Here is a 23547-nt window from a genome sequence, read left to right on the forward strand (position 1 = left end):
TTTATAGATGTAAAATATTTTTATTTGTAAATGCTGATCTTCTAAATCTGTTTCCACAAATTCCAAAACCCATAACACTCTGTATACTTCAAAAAATTCTTTTTTTTTTGTGTTGTTTTTGTTTTTTTGCCAACATTAGATACTATTATACAGAACAGAAAAAACTGTAGGACAAATACTGGTAGGATGTTGGAATATTGTACAAGAGAAGAAAAATATTCAAGAAACAATTTCATACAGCTATTTATCAAGAGAAAAATATATACAATTGATTTATTCTGTAAGATAAAAATACATCATGCCATATACATTACAAGTTCAGAACTGTATTACTGAATATACCAACAGTTTACAGTCCACTTTAATTGTGCACACAAAAAAAAAACTTCATTTTTTTTTATATTTAGTCTGTGAAGTGTCAGTACCAGAATTTTAAGTACAAAATAAAAAGCTAACCTGGTTCAAAATGCTGATTAAATTTCTACAAGCAAACACAAAACAGTGTTTATTTTTTTTAAAGAAATGTAAACAAAAACAATCCATACAAACACATCTTTAAATTACATTTTCCAAAACCCTATTGCCAGCGTCCTGCAGCTGCAAGCACATTACATCTAATTTTTTTCCATGTTTTCCTTTTAAGAAGGCTATCATATCAGACTTAAGCTCCAACTACATGATTCTATGCTGTTTACATGATTTAATGTAGGCTGAACAGTCACCTAATCTTGACTACTTTTGCTGAAGAAAAACGATGTTCAGCCTCTATTTTGGGTGGTTTTAGCAGTTATTCACAGTTATCACAAATTTTAAGCACAAAAAACCTGACTTAAGAAATAGGGATGCAACAATATAATACAAATAAAATTAATCTAAATTACCCAAACATCTACAAAAGTCTTATTGGTAATATACACGCCCTGTACCAGGCTTAAGGTTTACTTAAAAAAATTCTAATAGACCACAGTTGAGACTGCTTGAAACATAAAAAACCCTCTCTCTTTAAATTGAGATTTTGGTTATTCCGTAATTGTAATCACATGTCTGTTAATACATGAGATCATATTGTAACATCCCTATTGACATTTTATAATAAGCACCCGAACTGCTGCAGAGTCTGGTAGCATTTGGTCAATAACTATTTTTATACTGTATTTTTTTTTTCTCAAAATATTTACACTTTTGTACAAAGTAACAGAGTTTGTTAGTTCTGCAGGTAACAGCAGCAGCTTGGCTTTCTTCTAACTTTCTTTTTAAAAATAGCTTCATTCACTTATTCAATAATAAATACAAAAAGGTTCTCTTATTTTACAGAAATCAAAAACTACAATAAACTGACTCATGGAATCAAGTATTTAAATGTATTTTAGTGCAAGTTATTTTTCCCTTAGCTCTATCCCTAAGGAAGTCGTTTCAGTACATTCCTTGTTCAGTGGTGTCTACTTTTATTTAAAATTTTTCTTTAATTAGAGGGCCTGCCCCTTTATCAAATAAGGCTGTGGCCAGCACTTTGGACTTCTCCCTTTCGCTGGTGATTTCAGTCTTACATTCATATATGCCCACCTGCACTTCCGCAGGTCAGCCATCAGTTCTTTGCCCAAGTTCAACAGTTTCTCCTTAGTGAGCTCAAAAACAAAAGTGCTGGACCATTCTGTTAAATCAGTTTAACCTCCACGTGTCTGGAAAGTTAGCTTCAGATTTTGCCGGCTTGCTTCTGGTGCTTGTTTTTCCTTCTTTTTTTTTTTTTTTTTTTTTTTTCTTTTTTAAATACTTGAGTAGAAATGTGTACTTCCAGAAGTGATTTTTTTCTTCCCTTCAAAAAGGCAACAATTTTATGTCGACAAAATCAAAATGTGAATCACTTCTTCCTAGGGACAAGCAACCCTCAAAAGACAGCAAGGAATGCATTCTAGTTCATCCATTTTCGGCAGTTTACAGCTCCACAGTGACATGGAATCTTGTGCTGGTCATCTTCAAAATCAAACTTATAGTCATAGCAAAGCTGGAAAAAGATGCAGGAGAGTGGTTACCAAAAATTGATTTTACTACATCTTCCCGTGTACCTACAGCTTAAATTCATCAAACATTGCACCTGTAGGAGCTGGCAAGATTTAACATGGAAAAGGGGAGGGGAAATGTCAGTCCTCCCCATCACAGCACAAACAATTGGTGCTGGTGGCTGTAGGAATTAGGTAAATATCTAGAAATGAACATAAATGGCAACAGTGATGTAGAAACAAAGGAGGCAGCCCTACCTCCTCCCCTTTCTGGATTCTCCTGCTGGAGCTAATGATGATTTTGTGTCCTCTCTCAAAAGTCACCACCTCAGCCACGCAGTTAGGTGCACACGAATGGTTGATATACCTATGAAAAGAGAGTTTGAAAAAGGTAACCTTTTAAGAAAATGCATCATTTGAGACAAATCTAAACCAAACCTTAGAATGACCTTAGCTTCAGGGGTGCATTGACTTTCCAGATAAAATTATATTACTCTGTACTTGTTTCTTTACCTAGAAAATGCCAAAAAAAATATGAAATGTTAAAAAAAAATCCACTTTCTTCATAGCTGCCATGAAATACAATCAAAGATGAGTAAAGCTAATGAAAAAGATGACATTATTTCAGTGGGACGGTATAAAGACTGAACGTGCCAGCCTGCAGAGTAGAGGCCATTGGGGAAAGCACAGACTTGAGTCCCTGAACAAGCAGCCCCCAGGGAAGGGGACAGGGACAGCTCTCCAGAACGAGGCCAGGGATCTCTCCAGAGCCACCCACCTTGCAGGACCTCCCGTCAAGGTAGCGTCGATGACGTGGTCATTGTCAATGCGGAACATGTACACCCCGCGATTCTGGAAAGAATTGGGGAAAAAAGGATATTTTAATTAATTGTCGATGATTAAAACCAAGCAGCAATGTGGGTTATCTCGAAGTGTTCCACGAACATCGTCAGACACCCACTGGCTCGCTGGGGACAGTGATGCACACACTTCGTCTGCCAGTGGCAAGCTGCCATTAACCTCACTGCTTTTTGAGGGATTGGATGGGTCAGTAACACACAGCTGTCAAATTAGTATTTCCCTCCAACAGTGTACTAATAGCTCGGGTTTCTTCAAGTGCTTCGCAAATGTGTATTAACTGTTACAATACTGCGATGTTACGCAAAGGGAATTGCTTTAAATGTAAAGTTCTCATTAAAAATTGAGGTCCTGACATCTCTCTAAAAGCTCTTTCTTTTTCCTCCAGGAATGAGAATATGCATTACCTGCCTAGCTGGGGTGCTGCGAGGTTTATTAAACATTTAAGTACTCTGAGGTCCTTTAATAAGAAACTGTAGCCTCCTGTGGCTGTACTTTTAGCCTACTGCATTTAGAGCACAGCAGCACACAGAACCGAGGCGACCTGACTCCTATTGCCTGCTGCAGCCATGGCTCACGTCTCTTCAGGATCCACAAATTCATCCGATAAACAGCAAGCATTTGTCTTGTGATACAACGATAGAATGGGAAAGGGAAAAGAAACGGTGAACAAACACCAGCCCGTACCTGAGATTCGTAAAGCTTCTCTTTCCTGTTTGCCACCTCATTGCGGATAATAGTTCCGATATATTCAATGACCATAGTGTGCTTTTCAATGTCTCTAGCAGCATACAAGCCCAAGCCCTACAAAAAACAGGTGGTGATTTAGAATTTCATAATAGATTTACATTTACAACGGCACTCCTCAGCATGCCCCAAAATCACTCCTGCAGAAAATCATGTGAAAAGAAATTTAAACTACCCAGAAAGGATGAAGTAGCACAGAAAAGCAACTCGTGTTGTAACAATCCGGATGAAAAACTCAGGTTTACAGAAAAATTTTAAGATGCAATAAAACATACTTGGCTTCTGTCTAGGTGAGAAAGCAGGCTTCTCTTATACCTCTTATACCTTATGACTGACTGTGTGCAGATTACAAATTCACTGCAAAATAAAGTAGGCGCCTCACAAGAACGGAAAAACATAAGAGGAACACAATAGCACAGTTAAGTCCAACCTAAAACAAACAACAACCATGTTCACACACAAAAAGATACAAAGTTTGTGCACAATGGTCTGTGGAGCAAAACCACAAATAATTACACAGAAATCATAAGAAACCCGTTAAGGAATGCAGTCAAGTGTTGAACTCTCTGTGCTGGTTTCATACCACTTTACTCAGGTTGGTCTGGCTATGTCATACTTCCACTGCATATTCATGTATTTATTTTTAGTAACTTTCTGAGAAATATGGACAGAACCACCTTGAAAGAAAGTAACGCATTTTTCTAGATGACAGTAAAAAATTAATTTTTAAGGTATTTACAGTAATCATTAAGAAATAGTGCTTGAGAGTCTTATGAAGTGATTTGCCACATACAAATTGCCAAATTTTGGTACAGACTTGAAGGAATATTGCAATTGTTTTGTTACATTTTAAAAATATAAAACAAATATAAACTTTATAAAAATAATTATAAAATAATTATTTATATAAATAAAGCCAATTAGATTAAAATATGAATTATGTATATTAAAATAAATGAAAAATATGTATGCAACATATGAAAATAAATCTAAATACAAATTAGTATAAGAATTTCCTCCTATGAGAACTGACCTGAATGCGAGAGCGAGCTAGATACACGTTGGACTTCCATTCGGTTTTCATTTTTCGGTACTGAGAGGACTTGGAATGGACGAACTGCTTACTGTAAGGCGCATTCAGTTCTCCTGTAACTGTGCTCTGAAATGACTTCGATGTGCTGGTGCTATTCAAGGTGTGAGGCCTGTAGGAGTTGGGCATATAACAGGAAAAAATACAAAACAAACTGAAGATTTCTCCGAAAACAGCCACAAAGCCAATTAAAAAAATTCTTTTAGACGCACACACACTTAAAGCCAGCTAGCATAGACGACACAGCGATCCCATTGATCTGGGCATGCACATACACAGCCAAAGACGACAGGGTTTGTAAGCAGCAGACGAAAGCACAAATAACCCTAAGCAGCCTATAAACCCTGGGCTGTACTATGTGAAATTAAAACAAAATACCTTAACACAAACCTCTTGACATGGGTACTCATTTTAGGCTCGGCACGGGCACAGCCCGTGGGGTTGATGGCAAGAGGAAGTTCCATTAAGGGGTTTCGGCCATAGCGGAAAGTGTAATTCTCACAGGCCTCAACCCCTGGAAGCTGCAAAAGAACAGACACAAAAAAAAAAGAAAAGCCAAGTAATTAACGGGTCACGGCACGTAATGAGATGTTTCATTATCCACACTTCCTCCTGCTCCCTTTCTCATGTGTGTATGAGATAGCCAACAATTCTGGGTGATCCAGCAAGAGCTGTGATGGTGAAGACTCACCGATTCGGCAATCCTTGCCACCGCAGAGACTGTCAAACCAAAGAGGTCTTCACCCTTCAAGTAGCCAGGAAACAGCTGGAGCATTTCAGACTCTTTTCTAACAGAAGCAACAGGCTCCAAGATTTTATCCCACACACCTACACAACCATACGGGAAAGAATTACATGGATCAAAAAAATTAAAAGGCCATTGTACTGGTTTTAAAACTCATGCCTGAAGATAGGAGGAACCAGAAACTCATACTGGAAAGGTGTTTTGTTGCTGCCAAGGCCAGCGTTTCATAAGCAAAGTGGAGAATGATCTGATGAGATATTATTTTGTCTTGAACGAGCTCCAAAGCAGCTTAATATTCCTGCTGTACCCTTCCTTGCTTCTCAGGGACAGAGCGTTTAGTATTTGTACCACAGAAACCTTCCGTTCTCTGACAATAATAACATTTCTCTCCAGGGAATCAGGGGGCTTTCTGAAGTTACACCAGAGATTCTCCTAGAAAACCTGCACAAGTTTGCTAAAAAGTTACCTCTATGTGCTTTTTCCATAAACAGATTACAGTTAGCACTCAGTTGTGCATGGAAAATTCAGCTGAGGTTTACCTGGGCAGAGCAGAGCCAGGTTTGAGCATCCACAGCACAAAGTGGTCACAACCCAAAGCGTTGCAGGTTCCCAAGACCTGCCATGTATTTATCCTTGAACGTGCTGTTCCTCACCCAGCAGAGCCAGTGCTCGCAGCCCCGAGAACAACTTGGGACCCTCACTCTCCTTTTACTGCACATAAACCTCATCAGGATTGAGTTGAAGACAACTACGTAGCAATATTATATTTAAACAAAGTCACTTTTCAGGGAAGAAAACTTGTACCAACATTCTTACTATTGAATTTTAACCTCAGCTGAACACGGAACAAATCGCCTTTTATTTGCAGCCTATGTGGCTTCTTCAAAGGTGTCCTCAGGCTTTCCAGCATTCAATTAAAAACAGACCCTGGCAGCTCCCTCTAACATTGCAATGTCTGAATTAGAGCAGTGTCTGCAAAATTGGTTTGAAACATTTATCACAGGTGGTAAGTACCATTAGTAACAAACAGCAGACCCACAAAAGCCACCACCTCAGTCGACAAAATTTACCTTTTGGCGTTGTGTCCGTGAGGACCAGATCTTCGTGGCCTTGCTCCACAACCTTGATGACAAACAGTGGAAGCCCATCCTTCTCCTCGATCGAACAGAGATAGCGACAGCGCCTGTTTGCGTATCTCATGCTCCAGTACAGCCTGCTGGCCTCGTAGCCCACGGGGAAGAGCGCTTTCGAGGAGTGAAACGCCTGCATCTGCTGCGGCAGCAGCTGACCGACGGCGTGGAAGATCAGGCTCCCCACACGGAAGGTGTGGTCGCGTTCTCCTCGCTGCACGATGCTAGCGATCTGCCGCACCTCGTCGCGCTGCACATAGACCCTCCTGAAGACTGCAAAGTAACTGAGTTCTTGCTCGTGAGTTCCCTTTGGTTTGTGCATGGGGCAAAGCATGGTCTTGTCTTTAAAAAACATGCATTGTGCTTTAATGGCACAGGTAAAGTGATAAATATTGGTGCACCTTAACCTGTGACAACCGCTGGTGGCACCCATTTTGTGACAGAACATGCACTTCATCTGCAAGCCTCTCCGCAGTGCTAGTTCCACGTTTATTAAGGCACCAGCTTGTGTCTCGTAGACTTCTGTAGACCAAAGAGCACAGTTCAAATGGACCCAAAGGTCTAAATCCAGGTTCAGAAGCCTTGCTGGTCCATCAGTTAATCCGTCACCTTCCTCATGACAGAAGCAACATTTTCTGTAGTCTTTAAGCACGGGATCCGGTTTAAGGGTTGTGCCCAATTTTTTGAGAAATTCATCTATTTCTTCTTCACAAGGAGGTTTGAATGATCCTTTAGGAATCACAATCTGAATGCTCCACTTCTTCCACTTCATTCCTTTCCATTTCTTACTAGGAGGCCGACAGTCATCAAGACTGCTGTGTATTGCTTTTAACCTAGGTTTTAGTTTCACTGTTACCTTAAGCTCGTCCGGTTTCGCCTCTACCTTGGCTGCTTCGAATGCAGGGGGGAACATGATTGGGGGCGAGGATGGTGGAGACGCTTTTTCCTGCAACTGAGGCAGACAATGGACATCCAAGGTGGAGATGTTGTTGCTGTACTGATGGAATGCTTTGGGTGGCCTCTCCTTCATCGGTGACTGCGGCAAAGATGGAACCGACTCCTGATAAACCAAGAGAAAACTCTTAAGAAAAAAATCCCAAAGCATTACATGTCTCTTTGAAACTTTCAGGTCAGAACTGAACTGGAGAGGCTGCTCTGAAGGCCTAAAATCGTGATGCAGTGACAAAGAAAGGTGGAAATTATCTTCACCTGGTTTATCACAACCTGTGCTGGGATACAGAGCACTGAAGTTCTCCCAGTCAACCCAGAACGTGGCTCCCTTTAAAATTTCACAGGAAAAGCAAATAATCCTGAGTACAGCTTTTGAATGAAAAGCTAATCAAATGCTCTAGAGGTAATTGAGGGATTTACATTTTAGATATTTTTAGAAAGTTCTGTTATGACACAAAATAACCAAAAATATGGGTCACAGAATTAATTCAAAGAACGAGAAACTTGTTATTTGCTAGAAGGGGAAGACTGGGAATTAATGCCACGCATTTTTCCTGGAAAAAAGTGACAAGGAAATTCCTGTACAGCTCTGCATTAGTCATTTACCTTGGGGTCTTAGCTGTTCGGTTACAGTAAACAAGAATTAAACCTGCAGAGATTTATTTAAAAAAGAAAGGAGAACAAGAAGAACAAGGGAAGTTTAGATTAAAAGTGCCTAATGTGGTTTCTGTGATTAATCTTGAAAGAATAAATGAAAGGATTAAGAGGCTGAACGTGACATGTAATTAACTTAATTATGTATGTAGCAATACACTTGTGCAAGCATGTGGATGTAAACATTTTTATCTTCTCATCTAGTATTTTGGTGTTTCTTTTGAAGAAATAAGTAAGATGCATCTGAAGGAAGGCTGCATATTCTACAGTAAGCATGTGACTATGTGAGAAGTCAGTAATTAGTTAATGCTCGAAGCACGTTGCCCATTCTGTCCACTGATTTAGGAAAAAATGTGGGTTTGAACTACCCAAAAGTAGAAACCAAGCTAGTTAAAAGTACTTGAACATCTTTATCTATGAGAAAATAAACAGCACGATTATTTAGTCCTGAGTGAAGACTATGTCATTTAAATGATTAAATGGGTAAACGTAAGTGTTCTTGTAAGATTTCAGTAAGTTATTATTAAGTGTAATTTGAGAATGTACTCGAAGGCCTACTAACCTTACCGTGGCACCACCCTGAACTTTACAGATTTAACCCATTATATTTATTCGAAGCTGGAAGCACCCAGGCATAGCAAGAAACAAGGCGTTGTGCAGACGTGCTGAGTTTCTCCAAGCTGCTGTATATCCCTAATAGCATGGGTAGGTAAAGAACTAAAGCGTCCTATTCTGGACGTTCATCCTATCCCCAACCTGGGAAAAATCCATGGGCTAGGTTCAATTTCAGCTGAACAAGCTTTTAAGAAACTATTTTTCCAATAACTACAATCTAATTTTCCTTGTCACTGTCGGTCAGCAGCCTCTTTATTATTGTTTTGGTAATTAATAGTTTAGAATGGCAACTTCACCCAAGTAAAGTAACTGAGTAAGATTATTGCTTTCTGATCCATAAAGAAAATACAAATGTTTTGGTAAACTTGACATTCAGATGTTTGCATAGATGTAAGACTTTGGCTGTATATAAGCCAAATCAAAACGCAGAAAGTAACTCTTAAAGAGGTATCTGTGGTTTCTAACAATGCCCAGACAACTTTAACCCATAGACTACTTCTCTGAGATTGCATCTTCAAAGCCTGTGAGGACAGCACAAGATGGTTAGTGTTCTGACCTGTACCTCTGTTAGACAGAGGGCTCTGCAAATATGAATGTGATTTCACCCTGATGGTTCAGAATTTCTGTGTCTGATCCCTCCGCCCCATTTCAGGTTTTCAAAACATAGCTGCAGTAATCCCTGCTTGCTAGGATTCACCAGCATTTGATACTTACTTTGTTCTCGGAGTTTTTTGCCTGCACAGCTGCTGAATAGAGAACAAAGCAGTTGTTGCTACAGAATACAACGTCCTTCATTTTATCAGGCCCTTCTTGGGAATCCTGGGGATCAAACATGGAAGATTATCAGAAGTGCATTTTAATACCATTCTTCACATACGAGGTGTAATGGAACAATCTGGCTAGAAACTGTCTACCTCTTTATTTGTAGAACATTTGGGAAGTAATGAGTGCTACTGTGATATAAAAATACTTGATTATTTGACAGATAACACCACCTACAACCCTGTTCTTCAGCATTTCTTCACAGAAATTTACTTTTCTGCCTTTAACAGAAGTTTAACGATCAAAATAAAGCTTTCTAATACCATGCACCCATCTGCTCCACAGGCACACGTGCAAAGTAAAAATCCATTTTCTTTTATCTTTAGATGACAAAAGAACATCTCATTTTAGGGTAGTCAAAGGCAGTTCATACTGTTTTATCTACTGATCCATCTGCAAAACATTCCTGGGAATTCAGTGTTTTTCTGACTACATGAACCCATTAATTTTATATATAAATTCTGACTTTATACCTTTGTTGCATAATCATCTCAATCTTATTCAAACAAACAGCAACGGTACATTTTTACTGAATGACACTTCCCTGTGCAAACACTCTGTATTTGCCTATGACTGTAACAAGCAGCCTGGGATTCTGTTTGCATGAGAAACAATATAAAATACAAGACACTGAGATTGAGAACTGCTTATTGCTCAGGAAGACTGAAAGTACTCTCACTGTTATAGTACCTTAAGTACAAATACAGGTTGGGTGGAGAATGGATTGAGAGCAGCCCTGAGGAGAAGGACCTGGGGGTGGTGGTGGATGAGAAGCTCAACATGAGCAAGCAGTATTCATGCACTGCTCAGAAAGCCAACCGTGTCCTGGGCTGCACCAACAGCAGCGTGGGCAACAGGGCAGGGAGGGGATTGTCCTCCTCTGCTCTGCTCTCATGAGACCCCACCTGGAGCCTGTGTTCAGCTCTGGGGTCCCCAGCAGAAGAAGGACAGGGAGCTGTTGGGGTGAGTCCAGAGGAGGCCACAAGGATGCTCAGAGGCTGGAGCACCTCTGCTGTGGAGCCAGGCTGAACAATCCCAACTCTCTCAGCCTGCAGAAGAGAAGGCTCCATGGTGACCTTACAGCAACTTTCCAGTACCTACAGGGGCTACAAGCAGCCTGGGCTGGTGGGAGGGGTCCCTGCCCACGATTAGATGATGAATTAGGTGATCTTTAAGGTCCCTTCCAACCCAAACCACTCTGTGATTCCGTGAAATGACAGTGTGAAGCAGCCTTACAAACAGGCTCTTTTTGAATTCTTAAGGTTCCTGAAGTGGTCGTGGAAGGACAGTAGCAGCACAATTTAGGGGGCCTCCATTTATGGGACCTGTTTCATGAAATTTACTGAAATATTTTATGTAAAAACTTCGACATTTGTTATTTGCACTACAAATGTGCTTGAATGTCCCATCCTGAATTGGGACTGTCAGAAAAGGGAGAATACAAAGAAACTATGAAGCAGTATGAGTTGGAACATTAAGCAGCAGTCTTAGTTCCCTGCATTTACTTACTAACCATTACATGCAAGAAACTTTACTTCCACTGCAGTACCTGTTTATGGAAAGGCAGGTCTTTGAAGGACTTCCGCACACCACTACCAAGAACCACCACTTTGCAATGAGAGCACCATCGAGGTCTCAGTGCTGAGCTTTCTGCAATGTTTTGACTGTGATCCTTATAGCCAGCTATACCTAGAAAACAGAGAAATCTGTTAGAAGCCATAGCCAACTAAATCAAACTTAGGACAAGACACAGCATTCTTTGGTGGCTTAGAGGAGTAGCATCCTCCCGGATAGGAGATGAAAAGCAAGTTTTAAATTAGGTCCTGATGGGGAAATTGTTTAAACTGGACCGAAAGCACCTGTGTGAACAAGGCAAAAATGAATTATTGTATCTGAAATGAATAACTAAAACAATAGAGCAATACATACTTAAAGACTTGCATAAAATTTTCAAGCAGAGTAGCAACCTTCTAGAACAATGTATTTAAAAGCAGGCCAGCCATAAAATTACTAATGTTGGGTACTACTGGAAGAAATATCTCAATGACAGTGAAGTGAGAAACACAATGGAAGTCAGAGCTGGATCAGACCTGTTACGTTACTGTTAGCATCAGAAGCAGGTCTGCATGGCCTTATCACACAAGAAAAGTATGATTATTTAGAATGAGAATCAACTAATGATAGAGCAGATTGAGAAGAACTGATGCCCACTTACCATTGTTGCTTGCAGGGAATGGCATGTTGGGTTGCTTCAGTCCGTAAGACCCTGAGATCCTGGCAGGTCCCAAGGACCCTGCCTGAGGACCCTGAAGCAGTAAGTGCTGCCTGTACTCCAGAGATGGGTTCACCCTGTGACTGTTGGCCGCTGCCATGGAGGATGGGACGTCTGGAGCATTACTAACCTCATAACTGTTGGGAATTCGGACGTGCAGCAGGTTGGAGAAGGCCGCCACGACGTTGCTAATATTCTAAAAACAATAATGAGAACACAGCTTTGTTTTCACCAGACAAGCAGTGAGGCAGAAATAATGTAAACCATTACAAGATTACAACAGCTGTTTAATTTTAGTATGCTATAGCCCCCTTCACATCCACTATTTGAAGAATATGTATATGAAATACAACAGAAGTTAACAGACTTCTTTCTTTTACCTCAGCAGCTGTGGGATGTAATGTAATTGCTACAGATATAAGGCCAGATTTAGGACCATTCTGGGATGGACCAAGCTGAGAGGCAAAGAAGCCAGAACCAGGTAATGCTCCAGAACCAGGTTCTGACTTTATGTAATTCCTTTTGGCTTCTGAACCTGAAATAAAACAAAATACCCTAGGTTAATCCTACATGCATATGAATGAAAAAAAAAAAAAAAGAGAACAGAAGAAAGACTAGTTCTAATTCATTCTCTTGCAGTCTCACCTTTTCCAGTACTGCTAGGTAGGATGGGAATGATGGGAGATGGTACAGGCTCTGGGTTCTCCTCCTTGACGACTGACAAGTCGGGATACCTACTTATTTCCATTCCCACCACACTTTCAGGAGAGGAAGAAGGAACGAAGCTGTCAGGAGTGTCCCTGTCCTCACAGTGATCTTGAACCCTGGAACAAAACCAAAAAAAAAAGCTGTTTTGGAAACAGTCAAAAAACCTTTGGTGAGCCTATGTTATAAATTGTGACAGGGAATTATCATGAACTTGCTTCTTTCTGTTAGTTCTGAAATGCAATGATGTGGTAGGCCATTAATTCTGGTTAATACTCCATCGCACAAGGTGGGTTCTTGGGAAAGACAAAATCAGGGGCACCAGCAATGCCCTGGCTCCTTTACAGAATCATCTGCCCTCCATGGCTCCATCCACCTAAGTAAAAATCAGTATTTAATCCTTAATTCACCAGTCCATCCTCTCTCTTACACCAGTATTTGGTCAGGCAGGTGAAAGGATAAGAAAAGGCAAGATCTTTGTAGGGAGACTCATGTTCTAGCAAGCATGTCTCACACAGTACCCGAAACTGAATAGAGCAGGGGAATTTTCAGGCTGTCTGACACTTGCACCATACTGCTGTCATCACCATGTTGCTCCATGAAAAATACCAGTTTGTAAAGTTTTCTTTCACTTTTAATAGAGCAAGATAATGAATTCTTAGTAACTTAACAGAACACTGAGTGCAGCAAAGGTAAAAGTCACCTTTTTTACTGCACTGATGGCTCACACGTGGAATGCTAGGAGCTAACTGGTACAAACAATCCTACTGTGCACTGTCTGCCACGCACAATGGATTTTGTTTCTTCACACCTCCACAGTCTCATCTCCTACTGAGAGTTTGCAAAATCTGTTCCAAACACATTATTTACATGTGTCAGGGAAAACCCACCTTAACTCCTCCTGATTGTTGTGAGGTGGTGTTGGAAGCGAAGCGGGAACATCCACAGTTTTAGGGCCCTGAGCCATTGCTCTTACTAGTAAATCGTCTTGTGGTCTGAAAGGTAACTGGAACTGCTTTGGTCCCAGAGCTTTGGTAACTAAAATCAGAGAAACAGAGCACAATGAGATATCTGTACAGCCCTTCCTACTGATTTGCATTCTGAAGTACTGGCAGCTCCCAGATACAACCAAGGCATTAAGAGCAGATGGTAACGCAGCTCTCATCCATTTGTAGTTGAAAAAATTTTTGACTGTTCATGATTAATCTCCATGCTTTAAAAAAAATATAATTAAATAAAAAAGCAAGTTTTGAGCTAAAAGGCTTGGCACTTTTGAATGTGCCTTCTGCCAATATAAGAGTATTTTTATTTTACTTAAACTCAACAACTTTTTAACAACAGAAGAAAAGAGGCTGGAAAGAATTTTATTACTGAACAGTCCTAGGGAAAAGGCAGTATTAAGTTTTACTTAACAGAAAGCAATTTTAATTGACCAAATTACAAGCATTAGAAACACACATAGACTACATATAAAATCTGCTGAGGACACTTTTCAAGGAGACTGCTCACTCAGCTAATTAGTTAGTAATTTGTAGTGGCCATAAAAATTTGATTTTGAAGTTTTCTTTTCAATTTCTTTAGAGTACTTCTAGATCTCAACTTGTTTTCAGAAGGGAAAGAAAAAAAACTTATCATTTGACATTATACTGGTGTAAAATAAAACTAGATAATAGCAATTACAGTCTGAAAAGGGGTTAGCTGTGTTGTTTTTATAGAAAAAGACCGAAAAGCACCCCAGTTTTCTATTTTGCAATTTGCTACAAACTTGACTCATTTATTATGGAAACAATACGTATTAATCTTACCATCATGACCTCCTAACATACCAGCCTTGCCAGCCAGTTCTTCAGTGGTTGCAAAGCCATTTACCAACTTCTGGCATGCCACAGGAGGTGGTGTGGGCGGAAGAGAGGCTGGGGGTGTTGGAGGATTACTCAGATTGTTCTGCTGTAGTAGAGTAAAAAACTGTAAATTAGCTGTGAAGCACAGGGTGAAAACTTGCCTTGTTCTAGTAGGAGATAACGTAACCCACTCAGTTATTTTCATACCCAGAGGTAGCACTCATAAACACCGATAGTTAATTCTCAAATATATGACCAAATACATGGAAGTATCCATTATTAAAAATATGTTTTCTTCTTCTTCTATCAATGGTACTATCACAGAAATATAGTTTGCATGAGAAATATACATTACAGAAAGAAAGTAGAGCTGAAGTATCTACACAAAAGCACAGAGAGCATTTTTATGAACTGCTTGGGAGCCCCAACAAGTTCCTCTAGTTTAAGCAAAGGTCTGATCTTAAGATTGAGAGAACTATACCACAGTGACCCTCCATCACAACCAGTGAGTTACCTTTTCTCACAAAAAGGGAAGTTACCTCGCATTTAGCACGGGATGAGCTTTCACTGAAGCAGTTACCATGGAGAAGCATATTCTGCAAGTTCGAGTTCACACTCCGAACTACTTCTCAGTAGCTTACTTAACTGCCCATATTTTAAACAAAAATTAAATGAGAACTTCAACATCTATCCTTGTGGCAGTCGTGCATACAAAGCAAATACATATTATCATTTTTGACCACAGCAACCATATCTGCAAGGTTTCATTCTCAGCTCAGTACGTGTCTTTTAAGACTGAAGTAAACATCACTTTTTTAATCATTTACTGAAGTTTTATATTAGGGTAGCCAAGCATCAGATTTGATTCTCTCTGTTCACTGTCTTGCTGTATCCCAATATTGCAATTCTGATCTCAGAGACTGAGTTTTAAAAGTCTGTGGGTTATTAGCTTACCAACAAATGGTCTATTTTGTTCAGAGTTCTTAGTTAGGGCTTAGTGGACAAATGAGAAGAAGTCTATTTCCAATTTAATTCACATTAAGAAATGCTTTAGTGCTTTCAACGACTTTGCAAAGTACTGGGAATTCAGCCTCTTCTGCTCCATAAAACTGTAATTACAATTTTCACTATTTAGCATCCATTTGTAAATGGAATACTTCCTAATTTGTTTACGACAGTTTCTAGAACTGATTTCCACTATCAGAGGGTAAAACAATCTCTGTTCCAACAGTGAACAACCCAGTTAGTATAACAAGAGTGTTTTCTTCTGGTTTCATACAGGGCACAAAATACAACCAAGCTGCAGCAATAATTAGAACATTTCTCACAGAGAGCCCACAGTGGGTATCTAGATTAAAGCTGTACCTTGTAAATGAGCTGGGAGTAGTAATCTGAAGCTCCATCAAGAGTAGCGCTACCAAAACTTCCTACAAGTCGATTTCCACCATTTAGCTGGCCACTGCCATAAGGAAGAAAATGTGCAAAGCTCACTCCAATTATTGGTTCCATCAAAGGCAGGAGAGAAAGCTGCTGTATTAAAAGGAAAGAAAATGTTAGAAATTAGCCTAACTATAAAATAAAAGCATTACAGATATCCTATCATAAGTAGAGTAGTTTTTATTCTTTCTTTTTTTTTTTTTTTAAGGGAATTCACCCACTCTCAGACAATTGCCTCAAACACAGACCCCTCTGCTTATTCAGGAAGATGGTCCCCAAGCCACTGGAGCCACAACGCCCAGCTCCCTGGCAGCTCAGTCAGAGCTGCTGCCAGAGCAGGCAGGAATTCCACTTTGAGACTAATGAATGCTGCCAAGCCAGCAGATATTCCAAACTGAAATAAAACCAAACTTTTGAATTTCCTTTTTTTGTGAAGTTTTATTTTCTAAACCCTGGACTCAAAATTCAACTTCATTAACCACTTCATTTTCATCACGAGAAAGCCACTCTTTAAAGTGTCCCCTTGCTGAGTTGCCCAGTCTCCGTATACCTACCTGCTTGAGCTGGATGAATGTATCAGCGTTAGGGTAAATCGCTTGTTTTTCTTCTTCCTCTTTTTTTCTTTTCTTGGACCGAGGAGCTGCCTTCTCCCCCGTCCTCTGAGTTCGCTTATTTCTCTGCTTCTTGGTTTCATGTCCCACATCTGTTCTCTGAAGCTGGCTGTTACTACACCCAAACGCACCTTGCATCTGGTTTCCTGGAGTTTGCTGGTAGAAAAAAAGAAAGAGAAGCAGAATTTTTGACATTTTAATATACAGTTCGTTCAAATTTATCGCACAATAGTCTAAAGAACACGCACAGCAATATATCTCGCTGATAACACCCTGAATTTATGGTTTGTTTACTTTACTGTCTTGCTGGCAACTGTAACTGCTGTACTGTCCCTGCGCGCAGAATTATGGCTTACCATTAACACCACTGACGTCTGAAAACATCATTAAAACTCACGGAGCAGAAACATATTCTTCTGAATACCCACTAAAATAAAGTCACATGCGCATGCAGCCTTAAGAGATTTTCATGAGGGGATAATAAAAGGGAAACTTGGTTACAGAAGAAAGGCGTGTAAGTTAATGTAATACAAATGTCTTTGGAGTTTAGAACAGAAACGGTATTGTGAAATGGTTCTGCCCTGTACCATTTGATTAAATACTTTTAGTCCTAATTTGCAAAGCCATTCTTCATATAAAAGGATAGCAGTGGAAAAAAATATCAGAATGGGACTTGGTAATGCAACAGATGGTGTCATGCCAAGAGAAAGTCTAATTTCTTTTTAGCAATTATTATTCTAAACAGCTCTGTACAATCCCTAACATAAGGACTTTCCAACTATTCCTGTCATACATGTTTTAACTGGGGATCTTTAACACTTACCTAAGTTACTTGCTGCTCACAATTACATTTATCAGTTTGTATTCATTTTGAATGTGTTTACATTTTATTTCAAGGATGTACTTAGAGTTTAGGGAGTCATAAAACAAAGCTGTTGAGACTGAAGATCACAATAAAATAGCCAACAAAGTATACTACGTGTCAAGTGTACCCTACCTATACAGAAAGCCATTTTCTATTTTTTAAGAGCCTTATAAATTATTAAATCATACAATGCCATTAATACAAAGAATTAACACTTCCATTAAAATAGAAGTAATTGGAGAAATATTACGTAAAATAGAAATCCAGCAATCTCAGGAGATTTAACAATTTAATGCTTTTGATAAAAAATCCTAGAAAATGATATCTGTTAAGATTAAAGGGAGTACAGGATTTTCACTGGCAAAAAATGAATATAGGCTTGGTTCATTCACAGAACACTGCAGGTTGGCAGCTGAAGGTGTATGAAGCCCAGCCCCACACCTCTGCAAAGGTGCACAGCTCATCCTGTACCTGACAAAAGGGGACTCACAAAACAAAGCCAGATTCAGACATACAGTATGATGCACAGGAACATATTAGGATGTAATTGAGTCATTCTGTAAAATTGTGCCTTCATCTTAGTACATATTAGGATGTGGCATGTTTTAAGATGATTATTCACAGAAAAAAAGTGTTTCTTGCATTTTAATAATTTCTGAATATACTCATCTACGAAGTCATTAGATTTTGCTCTTTTTGTAACATAGGGAGAAAAGATAGGAAGGCAGGTAAAAAATCCTTAAATCAGTTTATTCCACCCTTGTGCAGGTAGGTTACCTCCCTGCATATTCTCAAAAATGCTTGCAGTAATGACACAAACTGGCCTTTGGCTGTTGGTTATCATTGCACAACAAAGCAGTAATAGGCTCACCGCTCCTTCTGCTGGATTCTGCTTCTCTGTTAACTTCTTATCCCCAGCAGTCTCGTCTTCTGTTCGACAGCTGTTCTCTGATTTCTGATTTAGAAGAGATGAGGATTTTTTGTTTTTAAGCAGGTGTTTCAGTAATTCATTCCCTGACTCCCCTTTTGCTGCTGGAACGCTAGCTGGCTGGGCTGGACTCTGAGCTGAAGAGGCAGGCTGTGACGTGACCTTATCTTCTTCCACCTTAACACTGCTTTGATTTTCTGTTTTAGGCTCAGCTTGACCTGAGCATTGATCAGTTTCTGCCTTTTCTAGTTTAACTTCTTGAATGCTGGTAGATGTCTCTGCTTTATCCTTTTCAGTCTCCATACTTACGCTTGGCTGTTTCTGTGGCAAGCTGCTGCTGGGGAGCTTACTTTCCAGCTCTGGAGAGGTCTGGCTCTCTGCTGCATTTGATGTTGATGGACCTGTTAACTCCACCGACTCTTGCTCATCCTGATGACGTGTAAGTTCGCTGGGGGTATTAACTGTGGGGGTGGAGGTAGAATCAGAAATGGTTGGAGTTGACGGTGCAGTAATGTCTGAATGGGGAGTTGAGGGGGCTTTTATCGACTCAGCGTCATCGTCCTTTTTCTTTTTTCGTGTCCTTTTCTTTTTCCCTTTCTCTTCTGGAATTATGTCAGAATACAGCTGTATGAGAGACTGGCTTGATCCAGGGAAGTTTGTTGCCTGGGGCACACTAGTGTCCGATCCACACGGGGCACCACTGCTGAGTGCTGTAGATGAATGTACTGTAGATGAAGGTACAGAAGGAGCAAATGGGGGCCTGACTTGGTTCTGCGTGAAGGTGGCCCCAGGAAGATTCCCGTGAGTTTGTTTTACATTATGGAAATTGGGGGCTCCACCTGGAACAGCAGATCCATCGGGTCCAAAAGTTGTAGGTCCCACTGGCCTTCGCTCACTGCTTTGCATGAAATTTGTGGCGGGAGGTGAGTTCACAGGACCTTGCTGCAGCATCTGTCCCATTTGTTGCTGCTGGTGCTGCGGAGACTGCTGAAGAGGGCGCGGTGTTTGGATGAAATCACAAGGCAGATCAGAATTAAAGAAAGGTATCTGCGATAAGGATGCTCTGTTATTTAGTTCAGATCCTATCATACCATGCTGTTCCAGTTCCATTCTCTGCTGCAAAGCCCTCTGTCGATCTACCTCCTGCATAAGCTGGATGCGTTGCCGTTCCTGCTGCTCTCGTAAACGCTCCTTCCTCTCCCGCTCTTGAAAACTTTCACTAAAAGGGTTGTTGTCATCAAACTCCACCCTCGGTGGTGGCCCTGACTGTGCAGTTGCATTTGGACCAGGCACGGGAGCTGGTGTACCAGGAGTAATTGGCAACGGCGTCATTGGAGGCTGCATCCTTGCTGGATTCATGGCAAGATGACTCGCAGGGGCATTTGCAGCTTGCCATCCCGATAAATTTGGCATTCTGGTTGGGTTGGGCTGCCCCGGGATCACCACTGCATGCTGCTGGTGCTGGAGCTGTTGTGCCACCATGGGGAAGTTTTGCTGATTCATTGCTGGTGACGTTCCTCCGGGAACCATCGGTGGTTGAGGCTGGACTCCTGGCATGATGGCGTGGGGTGCCATTCCACACTGCTGCTGCTGCTGCTGCTGCTGCTTGATTCGATATTCCTCAATTAGTTCTGCATGCTCCTTCTGCTGCTTTCGGATCTGTAAATTTAAGAAGTCATTACTCATCTCTGACATGTACTGACTATGTAAAGAATCAAATAACATGCAACTTTCCAGTAGAAAATCAAGCTTATGTGAAAATAGCACTTCTGCGTCGTCTTATTTTCTCTCCCTTTCTAAGGTTAAATGCCCATTGTTTAATTAGGAATACCATCCACCCCAAAATTTTAGAAAAAATAACAGCGCCTAATAGTTATAATTACATACCAAGATGGCACTGTGCTACAGAACACAAACCTAAAATCAAAGCAATCCTTGTACAAATCTTATCATCCACGTATAGAATAACTATAGCTGGAAACAGACAGGAAAAAGGAAACTGTGAGATGTATGATACACACATCAATTTTCTTTTTTAAAGATGCAGCTGAAAAGAAAGTGTTTGCAGATAAACAGTGATTCCTGAACATCACACAGCAGAGGAAAAAGACAACTGCTGCTTGAGAATTTTAAATTTAAAGATGAGAATACACTGGATGTGGACACTAAAAGTTAAGTAGTTTATTTTTTTAAGGCAAATGGGAGAAGCCAACAAAAGGATCTGACAGCGTCACCAGGATGAGAGAGTATTTCAGAAATACAAATAGATACCTAACTACACTGCTCTCCAAGAAAATCAAAGGACTTGTAAACCACTGCTTTGTAACATACGGATGATGGAATCTCTTTCATTTGTTAGACTGCAACTTCTGCAACTTCCATTTGCTGTTGTACTGATATGAAAAGTCCATAACATAATCAAAAATGTTTGAAAGCACTCCCTTAATCTGGTGCAACAGATACACCAGAAAGCTGAGGACAACAGAGATATTACAGGACATGCTCCAGAAGGCAGGACAGATGCACCCAAAGGGCTATTTACAGAGCCATCTCAGGTCCAAGATAACTTATGAGATCTGGCTTGGCATTGGTACTGCCAGACAAACAGCGACACTGCATAAAGCCACCAACTGGATCCATCTGCACTGCACAGCCCAGTGCCCCAGGACTTCTCAGCTGTTACACAGCCCTGTGTTGGCTCAGTACGATTAAACAAGGAGGCATCCAAACCACGCTGCCCTCCCAGAATGTGCAGTGGCAGCGAGCCCCGTGACTGTACTTGGAAGTGGATGAGACCTCACAGGACCAGCACCTGCGCAGAGCAAGCCAGTGACTCTACCAGAGTGGTGGAGAACGACGCAGAGCTTATTAGCACAGGCACGGCGCCACACCAAAGCAGTCAGACTGCCCTGGCCGTGGAAGCAATATGGTTGTGGCCGCATGGCTCCGTGCCTGAGCTAATATAGTAACTGTCAGACATAAGCTCACATTGCTCCGAGACAGCTCCAGTTTCTCTGCCTGTGACCAGCACAAGCATATGAGAGCTTTTTTTCTCTGTGCATATGTAGTTTTCCCTTTTCCAAAAGTGATAGAAGCTTGATTGTAGAAAAAGGACTTGATCTCTTTTGAAAGAATGAGAAATTGCTTCAAATAGGTCCTTGGAAATGCACTTTTGTAAAAATGTAGTTAAAAGTCCATCCCGGTATATAAGAACCTGCTGTTTAGGATCTGGATGACTGGTCTAAACCAGTGCTTGAATGGGAGTAGAGGATGTTTTCCAGCCACATACGCAGCTCAAGTTTAAAAATGAGGAATAAAAGAACGTTAATTACATGGCACTAAATGAATCTGCCAGCAATATCATCATTAGCTGTAACTTTGACGTAACTCCACTGCAAGACAAGACTGAAGTATGTATGATAGAGATTGGTTGAAGTGAGTATTTTTGTGTTTAATCTACTTGTCATTCGTTGTGGAAGGGAAAGAAAGAAAAAGGAAGAAATGACAGACATAATTATCTGCATCATCCCTCTTCCACCCAGCGAAAAGACAAGCCAACGAATAGTCCATCCAATGCATACTTTCTCTTGAGGCAACACAGGAGCAAGAACCTGGGAGTCAGATAAATCTCAGGACTTCATTCCAAGCAGCCTGCTGCCAATTTTTTACCTCATATTAATAAAAGATAATTCTAAAGCATTTAAATATTTGGCAGGTCTATCTGTTCCTGACAACAAAAAGATTCCCCACCCATCCAGTAAGGAAACATCATGCCAGATAATTTCTACATGACGTCTTGAGGAACATAGGATTTTATACTGTTGGCCAAACCATAAATTTATCAAAGAAATCACAGGCTTAACTTTAATCTCGCTTACTATAATTACAGTTACAAGATGCAGCAAGTGAAATTCCAACTGAATATAAATAAAGAAAAAAACACACAGTGAAAGTGGTTTCACATTGGAACGGGGGCCCAGAGAGGCTGGGCAATCTTTGCTTTTGGAGACTTATCAAAACTTGAGTGACATGGCCTCAAGTAACCCAATCTACCCACAGAACTAGTCCTCCACTGATCAGGAGACTCAACTAGATGACCTCCAGATACCCCTTTGACCTTTATTATTCTACAATACAGTAACAGACAATGCACTGATGATTAGTGTCTAAGGACCAGACAGATGATAAAGCTAGGCTAGCATTAAAGACATAATGAGGAGAGATTTCCAAACAGTAACATTTAACTGGCATATAACCAAGTTACTGATTACATAAGGACGTCTGAAAAAGCTCAGAGTTGTAAAATTCATTCAATGCTGAAACAAGACCCTACATGCTCAGACCTTCCTTTGCAATTTCCATCTTTCGTTTGTGCTTTCCATGGCTCTAGGAATTCACTGTAAATCATCCTGCTAAAAATATCTCTTCTTCCCAAAGTACTAAAATAGCTTTTTGTTGTAATTTTTGCTGTAGCATGTCCTCCTACAACTCCAGTGTCAATGGTGATCCAGAGTAACACCGTTACACACACAACTTATAATAGGGAATGGCTCCTTTCAAATAAGCTCCACTATATTTAAGCATTTCAATTCATGTTTTAGCTGATTTAAAGAAGAGTCACACCAGTGTAATAACTTAGCATTAAGGTGAACAGTTTTGTTTCCCAATGATTACCTGTTCTAGCTGTTTTTGGACCATACTTTGCTGCTCTGTAACATGTTTAAGCTGTTCTGCATCTTCTTCTGGGAACTCACGGCCAGCTTTCTTGGCTGTACGCTGTTTTGCTGAGAGTGCTTTTTTTGATTTTCTGTGTGCTCCGATTTGCTCCTCAAGGTACTTCTGTTGCATTTGGAGAAGCTGTTGTGTTTCTTGCAGCCATTCCTCATATTGCTTTCTTTGTGAATCATCTAAGAGACAAGGGAAATAAAGTATGACATGATCTCATCGTACTTTATAGAGATGGAGTTTAACCATCAGGTTCCCCCCTTATCTTATGAAACTGTTGGTCAAGTTCAGCCAAATTTGACAGATGAGTTGAGATCTCAAGAGACATTAAGCTCTTGGAGTAATCTGAGTAAGGAAGACGAGATCCAAATTGCTGCCTTTATTGAGAAAGCAGTTTTAACTTAAGCCCTTAATTTCCAGAGACACCAGACTGCTATCCAGTCAGTATATGTGTGTATGTGCTAGCCAGCGAGCAAAAGCAGCTTTGCAAACAGCTGCAGAACCTGCAGGTGGTTCCCTGCTCTGTCACAAAAGAAAGGATATGGAAGGCCTCT

The 23547-nt window shown here is 40.4% G+C and overlaps 1 protein-coding gene across 12 annotated transcripts in view; it reads right to left on the minus strand.

Moving 5' to 3' along the window:
• KMT2C (lysine methyltransferase 2C) overlaps positions 1-23547 on the minus strand; it is a 195691-nt gene continuing 172144 nt past the window's right edge. For 9 of the 12 annotated variants that reach the window (XM_068673400.1, XM_068673406.1, XM_068673403.1 and 6 more), the window contains 19 exons: positions 22943-23175; positions 18212-19927; positions 16419-16631; positions 15793-15957; positions 14392-14533; positions 13477-13624; positions 12527-12705; positions 12262-12416; positions 11825-12077; positions 11159-11298; positions 9502-9606; positions 6508-7627; positions 5384-5520; positions 5071-5213; positions 4636-4804; positions 3543-3659; positions 2776-2849; positions 2256-2364; positions 1-2002 (listed from right to left, as the gene is read on the minus strand). In XM_068673400.1, the coding sequence (XP_068529501.1) occupies positions 1910-2002; positions 2256-2364; positions 2776-2849; positions 3543-3659; positions 4636-4804; positions 5071-5213; positions 5384-5520; positions 6508-7627; positions 9502-9606; positions 11159-11298; positions 11825-12077; positions 12262-12416; positions 12527-12705; positions 13477-13624; positions 14392-14533; positions 15793-15957; positions 16419-16631; positions 18212-19927; positions 22943-23175 (5411 nt within the window). In that variant the 3' untranslated portion in view covers positions 1-1909. The remainder of the gene's footprint in view (positions 2003-2255; positions 2365-2775; positions 2850-3542; positions 3660-4635; positions 4805-5070; positions 5214-5383; positions 5521-6507; positions 7628-9501; positions 9607-11158; positions 11299-11824; positions 12078-12261; positions 12417-12526; positions 12706-13476; positions 13625-14391; positions 14534-15792; positions 15958-16418; positions 16632-18211; positions 19928-22942; positions 23176-23547) is intronic. The other 3 variants (XM_068673398.1, XM_068673399.1, XM_068673401.1) reach the window with 3 other exon arrangements.

Source organism: Anas acuta, chromosome 2 (assembly GCF_963932015.1).
Source record: "Anas acuta chromosome 2, bAnaAcu1.1, whole genome shotgun sequence".
Lineage (NCBI taxonomy): Eukaryota > Metazoa > Chordata > Aves > Anseriformes > Anatidae > Anas > Anas acuta.